The sequence below is a fragment of the Periplaneta americana genome, chromosome 4, assembly GCF_040183065.1.
Source record: "Periplaneta americana isolate PAMFEO1 chromosome 4, P.americana_PAMFEO1_priV1, whole genome shotgun sequence".
Classification (NCBI taxonomy): domain Eukaryota; kingdom Metazoa; phylum Arthropoda; class Insecta; order Blattodea; family Blattidae; genus Periplaneta; species Periplaneta americana.
In genome coordinates, this window is record NC_091120.1 from 206,633,877 (window position 1) to 206,659,288 (window position 25,412).

A 25,412-nucleotide genomic window follows, 5' to 3' on the forward strand; every position below is an offset into this window, starting at 1 on the left:
CAAGAAATAAGTTAATATAATTTTTGTTTGTGCAAAACGAACTGAAATTTACTATAATCGCTTCACTCATTCAAGATTATAGCGATAATTAACTATGAAACCAATAAATATTAATTTGCATTTCCCTTTACAACAATAATAATGGAAATATGAATTAATGGAGTAACTTACGTGTACCGGTACTTGTAGTGTAGGCTTACGTAGTTAACAAAGTGGGATGAGGTTAAGCAATAATAATCACACCAGAATTGGAAATAAAACGTGATCAATAAATTTTATTGTAACAGACTTTTTCTACGTCTCTAGTAAAGCAATAAATAAAAATAACAACAAAATTAACAGCTATAATTAAAAACATATCCTTCGGAAAAAAAAGTAGGCCTAAGCAATAATAATCCCACCAGAATTGAAAATAAAACGTGCTCAATAAATTTAATTAAAACAAACTTAATTTTTCTACGTCTTTAGTAAAATAACACATAAAAATAACAAAATTAATAGCTACAATTAAAAATATATCCTCTGAAAAAAAGTAGACCTAACCTTTATTTCTCTGGAAATTTAGCAGCCTAAGTGACAGAACTTCAACTGGTATCTAATGTCCTTTCGGTTAGACTGAAACATATCATTGTGAAATTTAAGGATATAATGTATTCTAACAGTCACAAAGAACTTCAAAATTAAGAGTTTTGTTTCTGCACAGCATTCTTGTGGAAACCCAGGAACCTTTCCGAATCTTTCGGAAATCGGAAAAAGGATAACTCTGGCCTCTTTCTCTTACTGCTGCTACAATTTATAGCACTACAAACGTCTCCTCCTTGTCCCATTTTATTATTCCAATTATTATATTTTAGCCATTAACATTTTCATTGCAACCAATAACGAACATTTCACAAGCAATGTGAAATACGCAACGAGCTAGCACTCAATAGAAATACGACACAGTCCAAAGTCGACCATGGACAGTCTATTGTTTCTAGTTGCTAACCGCTTGGAGCGCTTTATCACGAGATTTGCAAAAAAACACCTCAAGCTTCGCGACTGTATATAGTAGACTGTGCTGATATTGTTATATTTGTTTGTTATAATGAGTCTATCAATTGATTGGGGTTGGGACCTCGCGAAGTTGGAATTGCAACGTGTCGGCTTACCTGTGGAAGGGAAGAAACGAGAGCAACAATCTCAGTTTTCGCAGTAGTTGAAGACTTTGAGTCCGGATAGTATTTCCACTATTCGGAAAAGAGTTGAGGGGAACTTAGAGATAAGTATGCCATGCAAGGTCTAAGTTCACAAACTTCTACAGTCAGTTGGTCTCGGCTCAGGTTATAGTGATAAGCCGCAGAATGTGGATTTAGAACAAGTTGAAAAGTTAGTTGGAATTGATGCGGTGTCATTAAAGTTGGCTAGAAGTGTACCTTCTGTGGAGAAGGGAGTCTTGTTGCCCGATGTGAATCAGTGCCATATAAAGATTAGATTTGGTTAAGAATGAGCGCATTGTAGACGGCAAAGATCCGATGCCCTAATGAAATTTTTTATGAAAGTTATTGGGATCCATAGTTCAGGCTGAGACTTCATATTGTGCCTTATGCCACAGACTAACGGGTTATTATTGGAGACCTTTGATCGAGTTTTTCAGTTCCGTTGGGGATGGTCTGTGTTGTTAAAACATATTGTTGTGGAATTTTTTCCTAACCGACTTCAGGAAGATTTGACTAGGAATTATTTGTCACGGTGAGTCTAGTTACCTGATGAAAGTTTTTCCGAATTTCTCAACTGTTTGTATAGGCCGAATGTTATACTGGCTTACTGCCCTACTTGGTATTGCAGGATATGAGTCCTCCTATTAGATCGCAGTTTGTCTTCTCGTTTAAGCCAACTTCTTTTGAGGAGTTATATGAGTTGGGGTTAGGGTGAACAATTTTTTTGGTAGCTAAATGCCAGAGATTTCGGATCATTTGCACAAAGAGGACAAGTATTGTGGAGGATTAAACTGGGTTCGTGGAATCAGTAGGGAAAGCTTACTCCAAATACGCAGGTCACTTGTTATGATTGTGGGAAGGTCGGACATATTAGAGCTAATTGTAAAAGTCGCGCCAATTTGAATTCCCAAAGGTTAGTACAGTCTGGGAATTGTGGTCCCAACCCCCAACCATATCAAAGTATTTTTCACTAGTTACCGTGTCCATTGTCTGGTCGCCGAATTCGAAAGGCTCATGTCGCACATCTGAAACTAGTACAGGGGTTATGTTTGGCCTCTGGGGGACTTATGTCCTCCTTATTTGTTTGATTTAACACAAGTCTGTACAATAATTCCGACATGTTTTTACAGATTATTCCTATCCTTTGGTCCAGTTCAGATAATTGCCTTGGTTAATCCCTCTCCTTATATGCTTTATCTACCCTGGTGATACATCACATCGGAATTCTACACAACGAGGATTCGACGAGCAGGCACTTGGCCGGTCTGCCGAGTGGATGCTGGGGGTCCTGGCCTCCAACCTGAGTTGTCATTCTGGATGATTTCCTGGAGATCCAGTGACAGTGTGGGGCACATATCACTCTTCAGGCTGCTCCTGCATCGAGTGAGGACAGGTGGTGATCAGGCCATTCGCCTTGTTTGCAGCGGAATTGGCTGCCAGCAGAGCAGTTAGTGTTGGATGTATCTGGGTTCTTGGGATGCTGCGGTCATCCCTTCTCACAGAGTCTGCCTGACCTCCATGCTGGGGAGGAAAACCACGTGTGCTTCTGGAATTTGCAGTTGCCTGAAATTCAGCAGTGTGGGAGAGTGAGGTGTGCATGACATCTCAATCGACGAAGTTGCTCTCCATCATCAGCGCCATCTTTTCACTCGGCATTCCCGAAAGTTCCATAACTCACAACAGCGAGGAATTGTGGGTAGACGACAATGGAGAAGGAGTTTTCTTGGAAGGCAGATGATCATACATCGACACTCGGAAATTCGATCCTATCTGGTGTGGCTTGGAAACTTGCTCCTGCATAGTATAGACAAGATACGCACAAGATTGCTGCCCCGAGATAGAGATGGAAGTTTTGAAATCACATGCTATAATTTGTATACTTATAATTCTGGAAGGATCCGGATTACAGATGTATTGGTTATTTTGAGATTTCTATTCAGTAAATTCTTTGAAACATTCCTCCCCTCGTCAGTTTACCTTCTATTTCAAGTTATGTAGCATTGTACAGATGTGTGTGCATTTCTTTTTAATGAGGCAACTTAACATCAAATGTTGTACAGGCCATGGATTAGTGTAATTCAGAGTACAGCCCTGACTATCGACTTTGTCATTTTTAATCACCTTTATATCCTTCATATTGTTACATTTTTCATCATCATTATTTTTTGTTCTTCAGTTAATCATATAGTATGTATTTGTATTCTGTACATCTCAAAATATTTTTCAGTAATTTAGATGTTTTTCCCTAATTTTTTCAGAATCAATTAAACCAACTGCCATACTTGGTGAGTTGCAAACACGCATATTCCACAAAATGCTACTACCAGATGGAATTTGAAAGCTCGATGCACAAGCACAGTATTTTCATATAGGAATGAAATATCCGACTCTCCAAAAAGTTGTCGACAATAGTAATACAATTCACAAAGCATTAGGTCTTAAAAGTCATTTAGGGTATCAGAATTTTCTCTGTTGGAGTTTTTAGTAACGTTAAGCCACACCGACAGAGTACTTCAGCAGGGAAATTGACAGTGTTAGGGCTACAAAATCATCTCTGATATCAAATTGTCCAGTCAACGCATTAGGAATTCTCTGTCATGAACACCTTGACATGCCAACCGGAAACCATCACAAATTATGCATCTGGGTCAAAAGCGGCCTCGATTTGACACAAACAGAATTATCATAGCAAAAGAAGCATGTGACGTCATTATGACTTCGTGTTCAGTGATCACTTGCCTGTTGCCAGGCTTGTACTCCAAACATTGATTATTTCCTGAGAGAGAATTTGAGATAGCCATTAAGTGAATCAGTTTAAATCAAATGCATCAACCTTGCTCAGCTGCATTTACAGAAATCAAGTTCTCTTGCCTGATCGAGTGTACCATGTGCACGATCCCCAGGACATCGGAAAGTGAGAGAGAGGTGTTGAAACAAGGAGTAATAGGAACGCATCAGCAATGTGCTCCATCGAGACTGGTGACTGCAACGAACGTGTTGTCGACCACTTCTCAGAGCAAAAGAGATTTCACATCTACAAATAAATTAAGTGAGGTATTTACTGCATTACAGAATTATTCCGCTCTTGTTTGTATTCTTCATTATTTGTTAATATATTACGTTACTGGTATGTTCTTTTATTTGCTATTTTTATATATACTAGCTCATGGCAGATGGGATAGGAGTTTAATAGTTCCTGACAGCCCTCCCCACCAGAGAATTCACCAGCCACACTGCTGGTTAGCCCAGATAACTGAAAGGTATTAATAGCTACTAACTCTCCTAGTCATCATATTCGTGTTACTGAGGGTTCATGACTTGTGCCACCATTTCAGCAATGGACTTCTCTGACGAGGTATACCACCTACTAACAAAATGTTAAATTTACGACCATCTTAGCAAAGTTCCCAAAGGCCTTTATTGACAGTATCTGGAGGCTTGGACAACCTAAAATCAGAAATGAAGAGAGAACGAGGTGAAGAATGTCAAGAAGAGATCAGGGTACACAGTTTGCATTACACTGATGGTGTCTAGAACTGTTCTTCCTCGTATTAAAGGTGAAGTATGCTTTGATTTCAGAGCTATGTACTGGTGGTCCTGTAAGTTGCCCCAAAACATCAGACGAGTTTAATCTCAATACAAAATATTCTGCCTTTGATCTTTCTTTTGTATAATTTTTGTTAGTATAGTGTTGATTCATGACTAATAGGATAATTTACAAAATTGCATGAAAACCCAAATCAACTAAACCAGGTGACAACACAAATTTACAGAAATTATACAATAACCAATATCCACAATGGAGAAATAATGTCCTTCTGTGTTAATAAGAACACACCCTCCAAGTGCAGAGCAGAGCTACTTCCCCAGCTGCAGACGGAGCCGGGTGGTGTGGGGCACGTAGCGCAGAGTCAGTGAGATGCGGGTGCCTCGGTGCAGGTCTCCTTGCTGGACACTGCACCGGTCCAGGTTGGCCTCCTGCCCAGTCAGCGAGTCATCCTCGCGCTCTGCGATGCCGTGCAGGTGCTTGGTGTACATGTCGTCACTCAGCACCACGAGGCTGCGCCGCTCCAGCAGCAGCGACGTGCACGGCTGTGAACGATTCTGTAATAAATGCCTGGGCTCCGACTATGCTATAACATTTTAATAGTCATCTACCGCATTGTTCACTGTGCATTGCAAGCAGCTGCCCTGGCAACGTGCTGCTTTAGCGCACTTTTTCTTTTGCATATGGCCACGTGCCTCCCACTTTGCACACCCCTGGCCAGTCACTGGTGTGGCTCAGGTAGAGCTGCCTATTCCTGCTTGGGCTAATTATCTAGTTGGGTTTTTCAGAGATTCTCTCCAACTGTAAGAAGAATGTCACGTAATTTTATGACGAATCTTCGGCCTCATCTCCTCAAGTACATCTATCTCACTATCATCAGTTCCATAACTTAGTACTTACTTACTTACTGGCTTTTAAAGAACCCGGAGGTTCATTGCCGCCCTCACATAAGCCGCCATTGGTCCCTATCCTGTGCAAGATTAATCCAGTCTCTATTAACATATCCCATCTCCTTCAAATCCATTTTAATATTATCCTCCCATCTACGTCTCGGCCTCCCCAAAGGTCTTTTTCCCTCCGGCCTCCCAACAACACTCTATATGCATAGTAGTTAGTACAGTGTCATTAAATAATCTACTGAAGAATCCCAGCTTGTTTCCAACAATGCAACTCTAACTTGTCAAGATCGACACTACTGCCACGCATTTTATTGAATCATTGCCATCAGATGTTCAATCGTAACTCTTAGGGACCTTCCGAGCTGAACAACACCGCGGCATCACAGTGTCCATGTCCCCTGTTTTCTTATTGCTCCTGAAAAGTTCACGTTATTGGGCTCATTATTTAAATGTATGGAGAATTCCACAAAATAACTCAGATGAGAAAATAGCAAATGATGACAGCTCATAATGTGCAGAAGGGTAATCAGCCGTCAAAACAAACAAGCTCAATTTGATTCACTTGGCTTTGAATGTGATTAGCCCCACGCTGGTTTCTGTGTGAAAGCTGTCTAGAGGGAATGCAGTGTTCATTGGGAGGGTTTTAAGCCTGGTTCACAGACTGATGTGAAAGATGTTTTTACAGCATCATGTTCAACATAGAATTTATTTTAATAATGATCCCATTCTCGTCCCAAGTTAAATCTTTCTCAATATGTAGAGAAAAAGATTACCTTTGAGGATATACTCGTATTTTACCGCCAATTATGGAGCTTATTTCCAAAGACATTCTGAGCACAAAATGTCATACAAACATTTGTCCTAATCTCAATATTTTTAGAGTTATACTAATTTGAAATTGTTTGTAAAATATCATTATTTTTTAGTTTTGAGGGTAAAAGAATATTACAGATAAAGAATGAACTATTCAGAAGTATCATTTCTTTAATTAGCCAGTACTCTGAAGCTAAAAATGTGTTGTGAATTCCATAGTTGCTTTGTACAGAATTTTTTTTTTTTCGATTTTTAACTACAAAATTACATTTTCCTTACGCATCTGTCACAACAATTGTTACAAATCACGCCACTCTTGTAAATTCTTCAAGACTATATTAGGATGCATAATGAAACTATAAAGAATCAAGTTCCCAAAATCGTATGATTTGCAATAATTTTTGTGCTAAGTGCGTAAGAATAATGCAATTTTAGTTAAAAATTGGAAAACAAAATCTGTGCAAAGCAATTAAGAACATATTTTTATCTTCAGAGCACTAGCCAGTTAAAGAAATGATACTTCTGAATAGTTCATTTTCTATTTGTAATATTCTTTGACCCTTAAAAAAAAAGATATTTTACAAACAACTTCAAATTAGTGCAACTGAAAATACTGACAATAGAACCCATGTTTATATGACACTTTTTGCTCAGAATGTCTTCAGAAATAAGCTCCGTAAGTGGCAGTAAATCCTTGTGAATTGCCCTATATATAGTGATATTAAAAATTATGGTTTATTTAACGACGCAGTTATATCAGCGTCGCCAGTGTGCTGGAATTTTGTCCTGCAGGAGCCTGTCGCATTTAAACACAATCAAATGCCATCGATCTGGGCCGGGATCGAACCCGCAACCTCGAGCATAGAAGTGCAACACTATACCAACTATGCTACCGAGGCCGACTATATAGTGATATTAGCCCATGTTGCATATGGTATCATATTTAAGTCATTAAAGTAGCTTTTCAATGAGCCAATGTAATTATTCTACCTTGATTTACAACTCAAGAAATCAAAATTGGTATTATTGATTTTATATGAGCGCCTGTTACTCAGTAACCATTCATAAGAAAATGTGGGGGGGGGGGGGGGAAAAAAAAAAAAATTGTGTTGTGTTGCACTACGTGTGCACTAAATCCAAGAGGGTAAGGTGTGACATGGAACCTGTAAAGTTGCTGGAGATGATAAGGTCAAAACAAACCTTGCCTGTCATATAAAATTATTCCCAGATCAAATGTCTCATGTTTTTGTGCAAATCTGAACCAAAGTTGTTCTGTGGCAAGTGCCTCACCTCAAGTGCTGCATCAGTGTTGCGTGGGGTGTAGAAGTCCAGGACGGTGTGCGAGCCACAGGTCACGGTTGTCACCGTGGGGTGGAACAGCGGCCCATCCAGATGTGGCTGTAACAAACATGCGCTCACTTTTAACATTTCCATCCATTTATATTTATAAATGTTTAATTTTCTTTAAACAGAATGAGAATAAATACAAAACAAATTCAGATTTTCGTAATTATATCACGCGAAATGCACATGTGGTCACTATAGCAAATCATAAACTTAAGATATATGAAAAATTGCCTGTTTGTACTAGTATTATGCATTTTAATAAAGATACAGACTTTACCTTGTACAAAATTCAAAGTGAAGGTGAAACAAATTTTAACTGATGAATGTTTTTATTCTGTAAAAGATTGTTAAATTATTATACTATGTAATATTACTTGATATGTCAATATGATAATGTATTTTTAATCTATAATACTAGGAAGAAAAATAAAAAAGGTAAACTTGTGAATTCTAAATGAGGCAGTAGAGCAAGTGGACAGCTTCAAATACTTGGGATGTACTTTAAGCAGTAACATGAGCTGGTACCAGAAGCCAAAAGGAGGATAGCAATGACCAAGCTCTTAATAGAAAAAGGAACATCTTCTGTGGACCTCTAGAAAAATAACTAATGAAGAGACTAGTGAAGTGTTTTATATGGAGTGTGGCATTGTATGGGGGCAGAAACATGGATATTACGACGAAGCGTTTGAAATGTGGATATGGAGAAGAATGGAACATGTGAAGTTGACAGACAAAATAAGAAATGAAGCTGTGTTGGAAGAGTGGATGAAGAAAAAATGATGCTGAAACTGAACAGGAAGAGGAAAAGGAATTGGTTGGGTCACGGGCTGAGAAGAAACTGCCTACTGAAGGATGCACTGGAAGGAATGGTGAACGGGAGAAGAGTTCGGTGCAGAAGAAAATATCAGATGATAGACGACACTAAGATATATGGATCATATGAGGAGACAAAGAGGAAGGCAGAAAATAGGAAGGATTGGAGAATGTTAGGTTTGCAGTGAAAGACCTGCCCTTGGGCAGAACACTATGAATGTATGAATGAATGAATATATTTTTAATCTTACTTACTTACAAATGGCTTTTAAGGAACCTGAAGGTTCATTGCCGCCCTCACATAAGCCCGCCATCGGTCCTTATCCTGTGCAAGATTAATCCAGTCTCTATCATCATATCCCACCTCCCTCAAATCCATTTTAATATTATCTTCCCATCTACGTCTCGGCCTCCCCAAAGGTCTTTTTCCCTCCGGTCTCCCAACTAACACTCTATATGCATTTTTGGATTCGCCCATACGTGCTACATGCCCTGCCCATCTCAAACGTCTGGATTTAATGTTCCTAATTATGTCAGGTGAAGAATACAATGCGTGCAGTTCTGCATTGTGTAACTTTCTCCATTCTCCTGTAACTTCATCCCGCTTAGCCCCAAATATTTTCCTAAGCACCTTATTCTCAAACACCCTTAACCTATGTTCCTCTCTCAGAGTGAGAGTCCAAGTTTCACAACCATACAGAACAACCGGTAATATAACTGTTTTATAAATTCTAACTTTCAGATTTTTTGACAGCAGACTAGATGATAAAAGCTTCTCAACCGAATAATAACACGCATTTCCCATATTTATTCTGCGTTTAATTTCCTCCCGAGTGTCATTTATATTTGTTACTGTTGCTCCAAGATATTTGAATTTTTCCACCCCTTCGAAGGATAAATCTCCAATTTTTATATTTCCATTTCGTACAATATTCTGGTCACGAGACATAATCATATACTTTGTCTTTTCGGGATTTACTTCCAAACTGATCGCTTTACTTGCTTCAAGTAAAATTTCCGTGTTTTCCCTAATCGTTTGTGGATTTTCTCCTAACATATTTACGTCATCCGTATAGACAAGCTGATGTAACCCATTCAATTCCAAACCCTGCCTGTTATCCTGAACTTTCCTAATGGCATATTCTAAAGCGAAGTTAAAAAGTAAAGGTGATAGTGCATCTCCCTGCTTTAGCCCGCAGTGATTTGGAAAAGCATCAGATAGAAACTGCTGTATGTTTCACTCAAACACATTTTAATTAATCGAACTAGTTTCTTGGGAATACCAAATTAAATAAGAATATCATATAATACTTCCCTCTTAACCGAGTCATATGCCTTTTTTAAATCTATGAATAACTGATGTACTGTACCCTTATACTCCCATTTTTTCTCCATTATCTGTCGAATACAAAAAATCTGATCAATAGTCGATCTATTACGCCTAAAACCGCACTGATGATCCCCAATAATTTCATCTACGTACGGAGCTAATCTTCTCAAAAGAATATTGGACAAAATTTTGTACGATTTCAACAAAAGTGATATTCCTCGAAAGTTACCACAGTTGCTTTTGTCCCCCTTCTTAAGAATAGGTACAATTATGGACTCCTTCCATTGTTCTGGTACAATTTCCCTTTCCCAAATAGCAAGTACAAGTTTATAAATTTCGCTATATAATGCACTCCCACCCTCTTGTATTAATTCTGCTGGAATTTGATCGATACCTGGAGACTTGTACTTTTTCAGATTTTCTATCGCAATTTCGACTTCTGAAAGCGTGGGTTCGGGTATAAATGGCTCAGCAGTTTGTATTTCAATTTCGTCCCGATCATTTCTATTTGGCCTATGTACATTTAGTAGTTGCACAAAATAGTTTTTCCATCTGTTTAGGATTGATGGAGAGTCTGCAAGCAAGTCACCATTCTCATCCTTGATCATGTTTACCCTTGGCTGATATCCGTTCTTAAATTCCTTTATACCCTTATATAAATCTCTAATGTTTTTATTCTTACTATTTGTTTCTACTTCATTCAGTTTTTCCTTCAAGTAACCTCTCTTTTTATTCCTAAGTGTACGACTTGCTTCCCGTCTTTCATTGAAATAATTATCTCTCTTCTCCTCAACTGGATCCTGTAAGAATTTCAATTTTGCCTGTTTCCTTCTTTCTACTGCAATGCAACAATCTTCATCAAACCACAGTTTCTTTTTCTTAGTTTCATAATAACCTATGCTCTGCTCAGCTGCGATTTTGATACTATCTCTGATATTTTCCCACACGCTGTAAACATCTAATTCTTTCTCAACTTCGTCAGAACTTTCTAAAGTGGCAAATCTATTCGAAATTTCGACCTGATAATTTTGCTTAGTTTCCTCATCCTTTAATTTCAAAAGATTGAATTTAGTAATATTAACTTGTTGCTCTACTCGCTTGGCTACTGATAGTATTTCTCTTAATTCTCCAATTACCAAATAATGGTCAGAATTACAGTCTGCACCCCTGAAAGTTCGAATGTCTACTATACTAGTATAATAAATAATAAAAATATTTTTAATCTATAATGTATTTTTAACAATGCATTTAAGTGACGTGTACATCCATGTATATGGTAATGTATTGAACAATCAGTCAGTGCTCAATTATTTCAAGGTTTTGTCTCATCCCCATAAATGAAAGATACTCTGTTAGTTGAACGACTACTAGGATGTTCACTTTTCATGCAGCATCACTCCTTGGCTAACTCTCCCACATCCTCAGAAGCTAAGATCAGTTTCTGAGCCTGCTCACCATGATCCCCTGGCCAGGCAAGTATTCGTTGACCAGCACGTGGTTGGGCGACTTCCCTCCAAATACGTCCAGCACGCCAATCCTTTGTGCCAACACAGACAGCCACTGCAAGGGTCAAGCAATTGTGTGTGATTCCCATGAAGCTGCCTTCAGTACATTGTAACATTTAATATTCACTGTCATGCATACAACTTGATGAGTTATTTGACGGAAATCTAATACACGAGTGAAGAATAAAAACTTATTGAAGTAACAATATTAAATAGTGTTGTGGGATTTAATCGATCAATTTCTGTTGTAAGATTAATAAATAAAAAATATTTAATCGAGTTGATTAAAATTAATCAGTTATAGTTGATTTTAATTATTATTTTGTTAATACTAAAATACTAAAAATTTCGACGATATTTCTCTCTCAGGAATTGTTTACTTAAAAGCACAATAGTACTGTTATTTTCTAACTGTAAACCAGGTAATGTATGGAAAATATTTGCACAAACACTTCTGAAAGAGATGGAGATATGAGAAGTTACCTAGTCTACCTCTATTGAAAGTTGAAACAATGCGAAACCCTTATTAAGTTTTATTTTTAAAAGATTGATTTATGCCATATGTTTTTTTTTTGAGTCCACTGCTGTGGAGTAATGGTTAGCACGCCTGACTATAAATGAGCGGGCCCAGGTTCAAATCCTGGTTGGTGCAAGTTACGTGGGTGAGGTTTTTTCCGGGGTTTTCCCTTAACCCAATAAGAGCAAATGCTGGGTAACTTTTGGCTTTGGATCCTGGACTCATTTTTCTGGCATTATCACCTTCATCTCACTTTGGAACTGCTATTGTTTTGAAATGCTTAGCGCACCGTATTACATTTAGGCAATGTCATCAGATATTAAGTAGGAAACAACCACGCCACATGCATATGTGTACTGGTAGATGGGATGCAACGTTGTTGTTGCTTAGTCAACTGTCCGAATACAGGTTTGAACCTCATAAGTAACGCTGATAAGGCATCACTCAATTTCTGACTTTCAGGCCAACATCAACACATAACTCTCCTTGATTTCATTAATGCAAAATAATCAATTATATCATCAAAATTTAAAGACCTAGCAAGATCGCTCTCCAGACTAAGGAGGCCAAGTTACTCAGTCTCTCTCGACACATTGTTACTCTGAATACATTTTTATTTCCTTCATTTTGTTTGAAGTTGGTGTGAAACTGAGCGTTGCTAGTGAAGGTGCAGAAAATAAACAAATCTCAAGCCCGTCTGTTCAGGTTGTCAAAAATGAAGACAGTTCATGCTTAGAAGTGAATACTGATGGTTGTGGCTGTTTAGAATAAAATTCTGATAATGGTACTATTGAATCAGAACAAGCAAACAATAGTAAAAATGATGTGTTGATATGTGCAAGAGAAACAAATTTACACACACCAGTTCCTAACTCTGAGTCACGGCAAGTAACATGCGACCTAGGAAAACTAAAAAATGGCAGACAAATTGTAAATGTCATTGAATGTATTGTTCGAAAAACTACCCCCAACCTGCCTAATAACCTTCTAAGTGACGGAACAGGAGCCTTTCCAGTATTATTTTCAAAACTCAAGAATGGAGAATGTGTTCCCAGACACTGGCTAGTGTGGAGCGAAACAAATCAGTCACTGCACTATTTTCCCTCATTTCTTAAGTTTTGAAAATACTGTAATACTGTGTTTGAAAAGGCTCTTGTTTTCGAACAACACATTGAATGACACAATTTGTCTGCTACCGTACTTTTTAGTTTTCCAAGGTCGCTCAATTTCACACCAAAGTCAAACAAAGTTCTATTCCCTTTCTTAATATCTTCCAATTTTTCTATCTCTCCTTGTGCTTCTCAGCTCCCGACTTATGCTTCTACTTGTCCATTGTCTACTGCTAACATTAATGAACAGAATTTACTAGAAAAAAGACGAAAGTTTCGTCACGAAACATACTATGTAGGCCCTACTGAAAAGGAAACGTGATCGTCCACTAGCATATTGCAGTGGGCCGGCAGGGGTTGGTAGTTAAGTGGACAAGCCAATTGAACGTGTTCGGTACGATGGGAACATATTTCAGGCAAATCCCGGAGGCCTCAAGTGTCGTGTCGATGATTGTTAACGTGGGAAATTTATATTCTATTATATAAAAGTTAAACATTTACATCTTGAAGTGGTAATTTATATTAATTCTACTATTGTTGGTTAATATGTCAGATTCATGTAACAAATGTTCTTACAAAATTTTACAGTACCGGTATGTATCTGTGAATAATATTTGTGATAATAAAAAATAATCAGACTCACTTAATCTGATGGGCCCTTACTGCTCATGGGCCCATATGCACGTGCCCCCTTTGCCCCCCCCCTTCTCGGCGGCCCTGCTGGTAGGCCTACTAAAGGCATTCCAGAAAATGAGATTTCAAAGTCTTTAGAACAGCAGCCTGTAGGCTAGTCTATGTTTTAATGCTGTGTGCTTTCAAATAAATGGCGGTTTACACTGCAGTGAAGAATTTAAAAAATAAAATGGATAATAATAATAATATGGGAAAATTCTTCAGCTAGCTACATTTTGAATCACTGATCGCTACTGCTCACAAGATAGTACACAAGCACTGTAGCCTATATAACACGTTATAACTGGAACTTGAAAAATGCAGGTGCCCAAATTTTGTTTCTGGGTCTGTACAAACCACACCTCGGGTAACTTCTCAGATATCATTCCTTTTGGGTGAGGAATTCCTCCCCAGTTCTGCAATCGTCGATGTGTTAGTTGCGTCCATTTTGGCTTTGGGGCAGAGTAAACCCGTTCAAGTATCTGCTTTTCTTCTTCCTCACTAATAAAATTCGGTACATAATACACACTTGGCGGGGCCTGTTAGACAAAAGGTTTTTTTATTAAACTGAGCGCCTAAAGAGCCGGTAAGAGTGAATTACAATATAAAGAAATGTCCAGTACCGTACCCTATGTTACAAGTTTACCATACCTTGATAATAAGATTGTGTTTAAGATTCATTTTTCGTTTCTTAACAATAGGAATGCTAGACATCTAAATATGGAATTATAGCACAGTGCAATATAAACATTGTAATTGGAAACAAGGTGACTTAACCTATAATTTATTTAGCCTATTTTATTCGTAGTGTATTGCCCAGTTTGACTTTGATTATTGTGTGAAACTACTTTGATGACGTCATAGCATAAATTGAGAATAGCTTCTCTTCTTTCACAGAAGTCCCGATGCTGGTAAAACTATGGCCAAGCAATAAATTACAAACATATAAACCGAGTTCTTCACTGGTTGTTATTGCTTTTGTAAGCCGCCATGTTTGTTATATAAATGACAGAAGGTGGAGGGAAAATTTGAAAAGTGGTACCTAAAGACAAATAGCTTAAAAAAATACAGTATAGAAATTTTGGTTTTTTTATTGTAACAGGTTATGGGCCCAGCTCAACCTGCAAAAAAGGTTTAAGACTTATAAAGATAAAGAAAATGAAGGCAAGAAGATATTTGTGTCATAAGAAGGATTTGATGCACCAGTATTTTAATTGTAATTACCAAAGAGTCGAGATAAGGATGTAAAACTTAATAAGTAGGCCTACACAAATTACAAAGTAGTTGTCGTTTTCTAATGCCAGGCGTTTGACAATAAAGTCATATGACCTCTTGCACTCCAATATTTTTCAGAGATATTAACATGGTCAGCCACTGAAGCACAGATTTTGAGGTGTTCCGAATCCATTTCTTGGTTTGAGTTGCACAATGGGCAGTTAGGGGACTGATATATTCCAATTCTATGCAGGCGTTTGGCCAAATAATCATGGCCTGTTGCCAATCTAAATGCAGCTATAGACGATTTTTGTGGTAAATCGGGAATTAACTGTGGATTATGATGCAGAGCGTTCCATTTTTTCCCCTTGAGATTGTGTTATCAAATTTTGTTTGTTGAAGTCTAAGTATGTAGATTTAACAAGTCTACAATTATTTTATTGAGTGTTATTAACTGAGAGAGCATTTTAGTTATTTCTGCTGTTTGAGGTGAAGGTGTGTGTTTAGAGACTATTGATAGAATAGCTGCTTTGGAGTCTGACAATATAACTGCATTCTTAAATTTATTGATGTGGCATAGAAGATTCCTGAGACTTTCACTTATTGCAATGATTTCTCCATCAAAACTTGTTCCATATCCAAGAGATCTATAAAGTGAGAAGAGACAGCACGTAACACCTGCACCGGCACCTTGTTCTCTGGAGATCAAGGATCCGTCGGTATATAAATGAAGCCAGTTTTGTGGAGGGTACCTAATATTAATTGTCTCTAAAGGCAATTGTTTCATTATTTCAGTGTTTACTTCTGATTTCAGTATTTCTTCTGTTAAATTTAGATTATATTCTATATTAATAGAGTTAAAGGGTTTGGTTTAATTTGTAAGTTTTCTTTTAAATTCGGGATATTGATTTTCTGTTTTAATTCTTGAACCATGGTTATGAAACTTTTTTGAGTTTTCAATCTACAGAGAGGACTGTTTGAATGCCAATTGTTTCCTGGTAATCTGATAAGTTTTTCATATTGAATCAGTGGTTTTTCTTCTATTGTCATTTTGATGCTGTTAATATTAGTGAGGAATCTCATAGAATCTATTGGAGTTGTTTTGATTCCACCAGTAATGAGCCTGAGAGCTTGGTTTTGAACATATTCAATTTCGTTTATGAAAGGTGAAGTAATTAAAATTTCTCCACAGTATGTCAGCACTGGCTGTATAAACATTTTGTATGTAGTGTTCAAAGTATTCCTAGAGCATCCCCATTTCTTTCCTGCTAGTCTTTTTAGCAGGGAGAATCTTTTACAAGCTTTTTCAGAAATGTATTTCAAATGGTTGCTCCATATTGTTAACTTACTATCGAAAATAACTCCAAGATATTTGGATTCATAAGTCCTAGGAAGGTGTTGGCCATTGTATTGGATATTGAATTCTCTTTCTTTTTGGTAATTGGAGTGGTTATTGAGATTAATAAAAACAAATTAAAAAGGAAAACAGTATTTCATTTATTTGCTGCCATTATTCATTACAAAAATTCTCCTTCATTAACACTTAAATTGGTGAAAATACAATTTTCAAATAATTGTTATAAACCCTGTTGGAGTGCAAAGAAAACAAATAATGAAATTGACCTGTAGCATATTATAATTTGATTTTATTTGAAATTAAATATATTCACTAATTTACTCTCTGTTCTGTTACTTAAAATACACATATCAATTTTTTTTTTCCATATTCTAAATCAGCCTTCTCTTACTATTCAGTCATTCTGCCACAGGTGGAGATGAAATCCATAACAGCATGTTATTAAATTCCTCTGATAAAATTAGGCAAGAAATTCTCCACCTCTTCAATAATATTTGCAAACAGGCTCTTATCCTAAAACTTGGAAAAAATTCAATTATAATTCCTATTCTCAAACCAGATAAAGACAAATAAAATTGGACCCTAAATCATATAGACTAATATCTTTAATGTCCTGCATTTCTAGATTACTGGAACACATTTTTCACAGAAGATTAACCTGGAGACTTGAAACTTTCAGTATTTTAAGTCCTTTTATGTTTGGCTTTAGACCATCATGTGGCACAACTGGAGCCCTATTACTTTGAAGCAACTTTTGATAATACTCCTCACAGATCCATTTTATTACAATCTATGAAACTTTCAATCAAAGGCAGAATGCTAATTTTCTACATTCTTTTCTTAATGAAAGAACAATTCAAACCTCAGTAATTAACAGTAAATAATAATTCATCTTTACCCAAAAAAATTACAGGTGGTACACCTCAAGGTTCTGTTTTAAGCTCAAATTTGTTTAATAGAATGTTACATGACTTACCTGATGTTGTTCCACCTGAGATAAAAATAAGTATCTATGCAGATGATGTTACAATATGGGCTACGAACAACGATCCAAATGAAACATTAAGAGTTATACAAACTTACTTACTTACTTACTGGCTTTTAAGGAACCTGGAGGTTCATTGCCACTCTCACCTAAGCCCGCCATCGGTCCCTATCCTGTGCAAGATTAATCCACTCTCTATCATCATATCCCACCTCCCTGAAATCCATTTTAATATTATCCTCCCATCTACGTCTCGGCCTCCCCAAAGGTCTATTTCCCTCCGGTCTCCCAACTAACACTTTATATGCATTTCTGGATTTGTCCATACGCGCTAAATGCCCTGCCCATCTCAAACGTCTGGATTTAATGTTTCTAATTATATCAGGTGAAGAATACAATGCATGCAGTTCTGCGTTGTGTAACTTTCTCCATTCTTCTGTAACTTCATCCCTTTTAGCCCCAGATATTTTTCTAACAACCTTATTCTCAAACACCCTTAATCTCTGTTCCTCTCTCAAAGTAAGAGTCCAAGTTTCACAACCATACAGAACATTTTTTTTTTATTTTAGTAGGTTATTTTACGACACTTTATCAACATCTTGGGTTATTTAGCATCTGAATGAGATGAAGGTGATAATGCCGGTGAAATGAGTCCGGGGTCCAACACCGAAAGTTACCCAGCATTTGCTCATATTGGGTTGAGGGAAAACCCGGGAAAAAACCTCAACCAGATAACTTGCCTCGACCGGGAATCGAACCTGGGCCACCTGGTTTCGCGGCTAGATATGCTAACCATTATTCCACAGGTGTGGACCCATACAGAACAACCGGTAATATAACTTGCAGTGTAGGCTTTCACGGCCGGAGTCTATAGATGTAGATTCATTTTCCAGGCTGAGAGGCCGTGGTCTATTAGTTGGTTTTATACCAGACGTTTCGTCTGCAACTGTGGCAGACATCTTCAGTGGAGTGGTATCCGAGGTCGCAAGACTCTTCTCGGCGTACCTGAGGCAACTGATCCTGTGTCTGGTTGTGCGGGCGTATTTACAGGATTCCGTGTTCGTGTGGGAAGGTCTACATCGGTACTACACAGCGGAGCGTCAGGATGAGACTGACAGAACATAATAGGAATTGCCGCCTAGGACAGATCGACAAATCGGCAGTGGCAGCACATGCCTATCAAGAGGGCGATCACAACATTAGATTCAAGGACACGGACATCTTGAGCACGACGACGCACTTCTTCCCCCGTCTACATAGAGAAGCGATCGAAATACATAAACATAACAACAACTTTAATTGCAAGGAAGAAGGCGTAAAGCTAAACAAGTGTTGGTACCCGGTCCTAAACAGAACAGATAAGAAGCCACTACAACAAAAGGACGGAACCCAGAACGGGAGCAGCGAACAAAGCGGCGCGGACCACAGCGACAACAGGCCTCGGCCCGCGAGCCGCACTATAAATACGCCCGCACAACCAGACACAGGATCAGTTGCCTCAGGTACGCCGAGAAGAGTCTTGCGACCTCGGATACCACTCCACTGAAGATGTCTGCCGCAGTTGCAGACGAAACGTCTGGTATAAAACCAACTAATAGACCACGGCCTCTCAGCCCGGAAAATGAATCTACATCGGTAATATAACTGTTTTATAAATTCTAATTTTCAGATTTTTTTGACAACAGACTAGATGACAAAAGCTTCTCAACCATAAAATAATAGCAATTTCCCATATTTATTCTGCATTTAATTTCCTCCCGAGTGTCATTTATGTTTGTTACTGTTGCTCCAAGATATTTGAATTTTTCCACCTCTTCCAAAGATAAATCTTCAATTCTTATATTTCCATTTCGTAGAATATTCTGGTCATGAGACATAATCATATACTTCATCTTTGCGGGGTTTACTTCCAAACCTATCACTTTACTTGCTTCAAGTAAAATTTCTGTGTTTTCCCTAATTGTTTGTGGATTTTCTCCTAACATATTCACGTCATCTGCATAGACAAGAAGCTGATGTAATCCGTTCAATTCCAAACCCTCTGTGTTATCCTGAACTTTCCTAATAGCATATTCTAGAGCGAAGTTAAAAAGTAAAGGTGATAGAGCATCTCTTTGCTTTAGCCCACAGTGAATTGGAAAAGCATCAGACAGAAGCTGGCCTATACGGACTCTGCTGTAAGTTTCATTGAGACACATTTTAATTAATCGAACTAGTTTCTTGGGAATACCAAATTCAATACGAATGTTATATAAAACTTCTCTCTTAACCGAGTCATATGCCTTTTTGAAATCTATAAATAACTGATGTACTGTACCCTTTTACTCCCATTTTTTCTCCAATATCTGTCGAATACAAAAAATTTGATCAATAGTAGACCTATTATACCTATAACCACAATAATTTCATCTAAATACGGAGTTAATCTTCTCAAAAGAATATTGGACAAAATTTTGTATGACGTCAACAAAAGTGATATTCCTCGAAAGTTACTACAAATATTCTTGTCCCCTTCTTAAAAATGAGTACAATTATGGACTCATTCCATTGTTCTGGTACAATTTCCTTTTCCCAAATAGCAAGTGCAACTTTATAAATTTCGTTAGATAATGCGTTTGCACCCTCTTGTATTAATTCTGCTGGAATTTGATCGATACCTGGAGTTTTGTACTTTTTCAGATTTTCTATTGCAATTTCAACTTCAGAAAGTGTGGGTTCGGGTATAAATGGCTCAGCAGTTTGTATTTGAATTTTGTCCTGATGATTTGTATTTGGCCTGTATACATTTAGTAGTTGCCCAAAGTAGTTTTTCCATCTGTTCAGGATTGAATGAGAGTCTGCAAGCAAGTCACCATTCTCATCCTTGATCACGTTTACCCTTGCCTGATATCCGTTCTTAAATGGCTTTATACCCTTATCTAAATCTCGAATACAATGAAAGAGTATAAAAAAAAATAAATAAAAAAAATATATATATAAATCTCGAATGTTTTTATTCTTACTATTTGTTTCTACCTCATTCAGTTTTTCCTTCAAGTAATCTCTCTATTTATTCCTTTAGCAAAGATGTCAGACAAACTTCATCATGCTATTTCCTTGTCCCCTTTTTCTTAGACATTTAAATCTTAAATCTGGGTTTATAGAAATTCCTTACCAGTACTTCACTGTCCTGAATGGAAATGCATATCCTGCAAGACTGCGTAATTTGTGTGTATATATTTCTTCAGTTTCATATTTTCAATTTTCAGTAGGCTTAATTATTTTTAACGTTTTTGTTACGGTTTTATGCAATGGGCATGTAACACACATAGGGAGTTTCTTTATTTTATTCTTTCTTGATATTTTCATGTTATTTAATAACATCATCTGATGATGTACCATGAGATTACCTGACATTCATCTTACAACCGGTCAGGTCATTAACCGCAACAGGGTTCTAAAACCCAGACTTGACTGGAGCTTCGTTCTTACTACTTAACACTGACTTTGTTGAACATGATCTGCATCGGGTCGCACCTCACGTGAATAATGAAACACAGGAGTGACACTCACGTTCTTTATTACGAATCGTTATGAACAAAAATATGCAGTGAGGTCTGTGCTCTGCCAACCAGTGGCTTGTAGCTGAAGTCTTAATACCAGCATCCTCCTGGATGAACTGCGGGCAATGCACCATGGGAGGTGAACTACTTAACACTACATGGAGCAATGGTGAAATATAAAATACATTTTTTAAGTCTCACTACACTGAGTGTGGCATTGCATTATGAACATTGCGACGAAGTGGAGAGAAGAATGGAACGTGCGAAGTAGACAGACAGAATAAGAAACGTAGCTGTGTTGGAAAGAATGATGCTGAAACTGATCAGGAAGGGGAAAGGAATTGGTTGGGTCACTGGCTGAGAAGAAACTGCCTACTGAAGGATGCACTGGAAGGAATGGTGAACGGGAGAAGAGTTCGGGGCAGAAGAAGATATCAGATGATAGACGACATTAAGACATATGGATCATATGCAGCGACTAAGAGGAAGGCAGAAAATAGGAAAGACTGAGAAAGGGGTTTGCAGTGAAAGACCTGCCCTTGGGCAGAACACTGAATGAATGAAACTGTCAGTTACTGATGGGGGGGGGGGGATCTACTCCCTAGGGAGAGCATTTTGTAACAAGAGCTTATTTGTATGTGTACAGAAACATGCAATAATACCGGGTTTGCTGAGGTCACAATGACTTGGATACAGGCTACATGTCCTACCTAGAAATAACAGAAACTGAAAAGACAGGATTGCCAAATTCACACATATGTAGCAAATATTGAAATTATAATTTTAGTAGCCATTAGCACAAAACAAAATGTCTTTCAGCAGTTGTGGATGGTGTTAGCACTGCGCAGCCTCTTCCACGAGCTGGATGTCCTCCACGACAACGCTCTCCTCCTTGTGGTGGCGCTCCTGGTGGCGCTTCAGGTTGCCCCTCTGCGTGAAGCTGCGGGCGCAGAGGTCGCAGGCGAAGGGCCGCTCGCCCGTGTGCACCAGCAGGTGCTGCTTCAGCTCGTGCGGCACCACGAAGGCCTTGGCGCACAGCTCGCAGCGGTGCGGGCGCTCCTGCGTGTGCGCGCGGCGCAGGTGGTCGCGCAGCTCGGAGGGCTTGCGGAAGGCCTTGGCGCAGTGCGGGCAGGCGCGCGGCCGCCCCCCCGCGTGGCCCGCGCGGTGCAGCTCCAGCTCCCGCCGCTCCCCGAACTTGCGGTGGCACACGTCGCACGACAGGGGCTTGGCCCCGCCGGCGTGGGTCTTCTCGTGGCGCTTCTTGTTGGCCCACTGGTTGAAGCTCATGGGGCAGAAGGCGCAGGCGTAGGGCCGCTCGCCGGTGTGGATGCGCTCGTGCACCACGAGGCCGCTCAGCTGGTGGAAGGCCTTGGGGCACACCGAGCACATGAAGGGGCGCTCCCCCGTGTGCGAGCGCACGTGCTTCTCCAGGTCGGAGGGGCGGAAGAAGCCCTTGCCGCACTGCACGCAGGGGTAGGGCGACTCGCCGCGGTGCTGGCGCTCGTGGTTGCGCAGCGCGTACATCTGCGTGAAGGAGCGCGAGCACAGGCTGCACAGGAAGGGGCGCTCGCCCGTGTGCACGCGCTCGTGGTTGCGCAGCATGGCCGGCACCTTGAACACCTTGCCGCACGTGGGGCACGGGTACCGGCGGCCCTCGCCCCAGCGCGCGCGCCGCTGCGTCGAGCCCTGCTCCCGGTCCCGGGGGCACGCGTCCCAGTGCTTGTCCAGGGCGGCCAGGGTCGAGAACACGCGCACGCAGCCCCGACACTTGAAGCGCCGGCGAAGCCCGGACTCCTCCGCGATGTCGTCGCTGCCCTCGGTCTTCAAGTCGCAGGAGTCGTCGTCACTTGGCGACAGTCGCATCACGAGCTCCTCGGCCCCGTACTCCACCACTTCCTCCTTCGTCCCCCCGGAGTCTGCCACCTCCTCGAACTCGCCGCAGATCACGGTCACCGTCTCCATGGACTCATTGACTATGTGCAGCTCCTGCAGGTAGTTCTCCTCCACGATCTCCTCGCCCACGAGCGCGACGCTCACTTCCTCGGCCTGCGCCTGCTCCTGGCATGAGTCACGACAAATAAGAACTTATTTTGCATTGGTTATGCTAGGACTTAAAAATGGTACGAAAGCTTCTCATTTCGCTATTAACACATTAAGAAATATGAATTGTATGCGGAGATTAAGAAGAAAGCAGAAAATGGAGAAGATTTGAGAATGCTGGATTTGTATGGAAGGACCTGCCTTCGGGTAGAAAACTATGAATGAATACGATTTTCTCATCCATTGTGTAATATGGAAATTATTGTAGCTGCTTGTGAATCAACATTTTATTCAGCACGCAATTATCACCTTGTACTTCAAGCAGATCCAGGAAGTTTGGAATGAGCAAAATGTAGACAATGCTGACTTCTCATGGAAGCGTCGCAAGGTTAAGGGTAATAGTTTCTTGTAGCCTAAATACAAAATGCTGAATTTTTTAGTATGATCTGAGAGCAGAGTTTTAACTTTTGAAATATCTTAAGCACTAAGAAGAATATGACCGAAAATCTGATTAGTGGTTAGTTATCATGGTCTTGGTAGGTATTTGTTTAGAGAAACTGAACTGTAATAATCCACTTCCCATTCCTGCCGTCAGGTCGCCCATGTCCCAAGTAGCTGCACACACTTTATTTTATTTGAGGGGTCATGAATACTTCTCCAGGAAATTTATATACAAACTTACTCATGTAACATTTTCCCATGACACACCATCCAAACCACATCACCCTGCCGACCATCATTAATATTAATGACGTCAATGACATTATCCCCTTCCTCCCAAACATATACAATATATATCAGAAAAATTTGAAATTGTTCAACAAACTGCCATGACAGGTAGGTGGAAACATGTGCGAGTGTGGATGGTTCAAGTCCGCCTCAGGTAATAAATTAAACCTTGTGATTACAGACAGAGTAAGATAAGAGAGAAAAGGGCAGATGAGAAGGAGTAGGTGCAAGTGACATCTAGTAAACAATCTTTCATCTTATATGTCTAGTTCTTTCATTCTCACAGATGGCTTCCCCTTCCAACTAGCCCGTTAGTGAATTCAGGGGCGGGGCTTACGGGGGTTCACTTTCCTGAAGATCTAGCCCGGGGAAGGGCTGTTTATGGAATTCAAAACTGTGCTCCAGTTGAAGCACGCGTCATTACCCGGAAGACGTAACTCATCCCTTTCCTTCAACTCTCGCGTCATTGTACGGTAGGGGGAGAGACGAGAGGTGAGTATTATGCCAAACGTCATTGAAGGCTCCGGCCTTGTGGGTGGGGGAACGAACTCTCTTCCCCAGTTCAGCAAACCCGGATTTAATGCAATAAAGATAAGTTATTTCTTGAATTAAAATCACGTATTTCCAAACTTTCTTTTATTATTTAACGATGCTGTATCCACTACTAAATTATTTGGCGTCGATGGAATTGATGACAGCGAGATGACGTCTTACAATTGGGAGGAAAACCCAAGCAGGAATCGAACCCATGTCCGGATAAGCAGGAATACGTGCCTGCCGCCTGAGCTACACCGGTGGCCATAATATTAAATGGTATACCTATTAAATTAATAAGTTTCCTGGACCAAAGACTTCAGCAACACCTTCGGTTTTCGAGTATTTGGTCCAGGGCGCATGTATTTTTTGTTGAGAAGCAGCCGACAGTGACGCATTCTGGTAAACTACCAAATAATCTAGTACAAACCTCCGTTGTGGATGTAATTTCAGAAGTCTCCATATTATTAGAATATTGCATCAACTTCATGTGTGTACTCATACATGTCTCTCGGAATTGATAGAACTTATTAACCAAATCCATACAACCAGTGCAGATAAGTTTCGGCAGAGAGTCTCCAGGAGTAACCTGTATAAAAGAAATTATCATTCCCGGCCAATATAATATTAAAGTACACAGACTTTATACACAAAAACCCAAGATACTCACAGTAAGAGAAACACAGACCATAATTTTTAGGGAGAGAGGTATTTCTTCATTGAATTGTGGATCAAATATTGAGTGATTCTCACTACTATCAGACAAACATAGGCGACATTTCTTTTGGACGTTATGTACGATACACATTATTAGTACTGAATGTAAACCCAATTTGTATAATAGCAGATGAAACTATCTAGTTTGATTGTAGTAGTAAATGTATGTTTGTTTAAATATTGTATTGATAACCTACACGCAATCTCGCATGAAATTGCAGGACTGCCAACAGAACTCAAAATTAATCACATACATTTTGCATGTATTCTGAAAATTGTTTCTTATGCATATTTGCGTTACTATATTAGAATATAATTAGTTTGATATACGTGCAAATTAATTAAAACAGGTGCATTGTATATGACGTTACTGCTCAAAAGATCAAAATGTTTTGTTTCCCTATTCTTTACTCTTTGGCGAATAATACAGTTGTCGTCTTGTTTTTCGTGTTACGGAATAGGTTACGTTTACATATGTGACTTGCGAATTACAGAGTCTTGTACAAAGTATGAGTTTGGAGAAGAGTGTTTCTTCTGTTGAC

The 25,412-nt window shown here is 39.3% G+C and overlaps 2 protein-coding genes across 4 annotated transcripts; both read right to left on the bottom strand.

Moving 5' to 3' along the window:
• Window positions 1-4,852: 4,852 nt before the first annotated feature.
• LOC138698716 (alpha-ketoglutarate-dependent dioxygenase alkB homolog 6) lies at window positions 4,853-14,767 on the bottom strand. Of its 2 annotated transcripts, none has more exons than XM_069824912.1 (5): window positions 14,403-14,767; window positions 14,114-14,290; window positions 11,404-11,508; window positions 7,749-7,856; window positions 4,853-5,291 (listed from the first exon to the last, which is right to left on the bottom strand). In XM_069824912.1, exons 1-5 carry the CDS (start codon window positions 14,463-14,465, stop codon window positions 5,058-5,060), a joined length of 687 nt encoding a protein of 228 aa, XP_069681013.1. In that variant the 5' UTR covers window positions 14,466-14,767; the 3' UTR covers window positions 4,853-5,057. The 2 variants fall into 2 exon arrangements, with proteins under 2 accessions (XP_069681013.1, XP_069681014.1); XM_069824913.1 differs by having other exon boundaries at window positions 14,529-14,766.
• A 1,672-nt stretch (window positions 14,768-16,439) lies between these two features.
• LOC138698714 (zinc finger protein 782-like) lies at window positions 16,440-25,111 on the bottom strand. Of its 2 annotated transcripts, XM_069824909.1 has the most exons (3): window positions 24,824-25,110; window positions 24,584-24,742; window positions 16,440-22,908 (listed from the first exon to the last, which is right to left on the bottom strand). In XM_069824909.1, the coding sequence occupies exons 1-3, from the start codon at window positions 24,959-24,961 to the stop codon at window positions 21,685-21,687; spliced, it is 1,521 nt and encodes a 506-aa protein (XP_069681010.1). In that variant the 5' UTR covers window positions 24,962-25,110; the 3' UTR covers window positions 16,440-21,684. The 2 variants fall into 2 exon arrangements, with proteins under 2 accessions (XP_069681010.1, XP_069681011.1); XM_069824910.1 differs by lacking the exon at window positions 24,584-24,742 and having other exon boundaries at window positions 24,824-25,111.
• Between the last annotated feature and the right edge of the window lie 301 nt (window positions 25,112-25,412).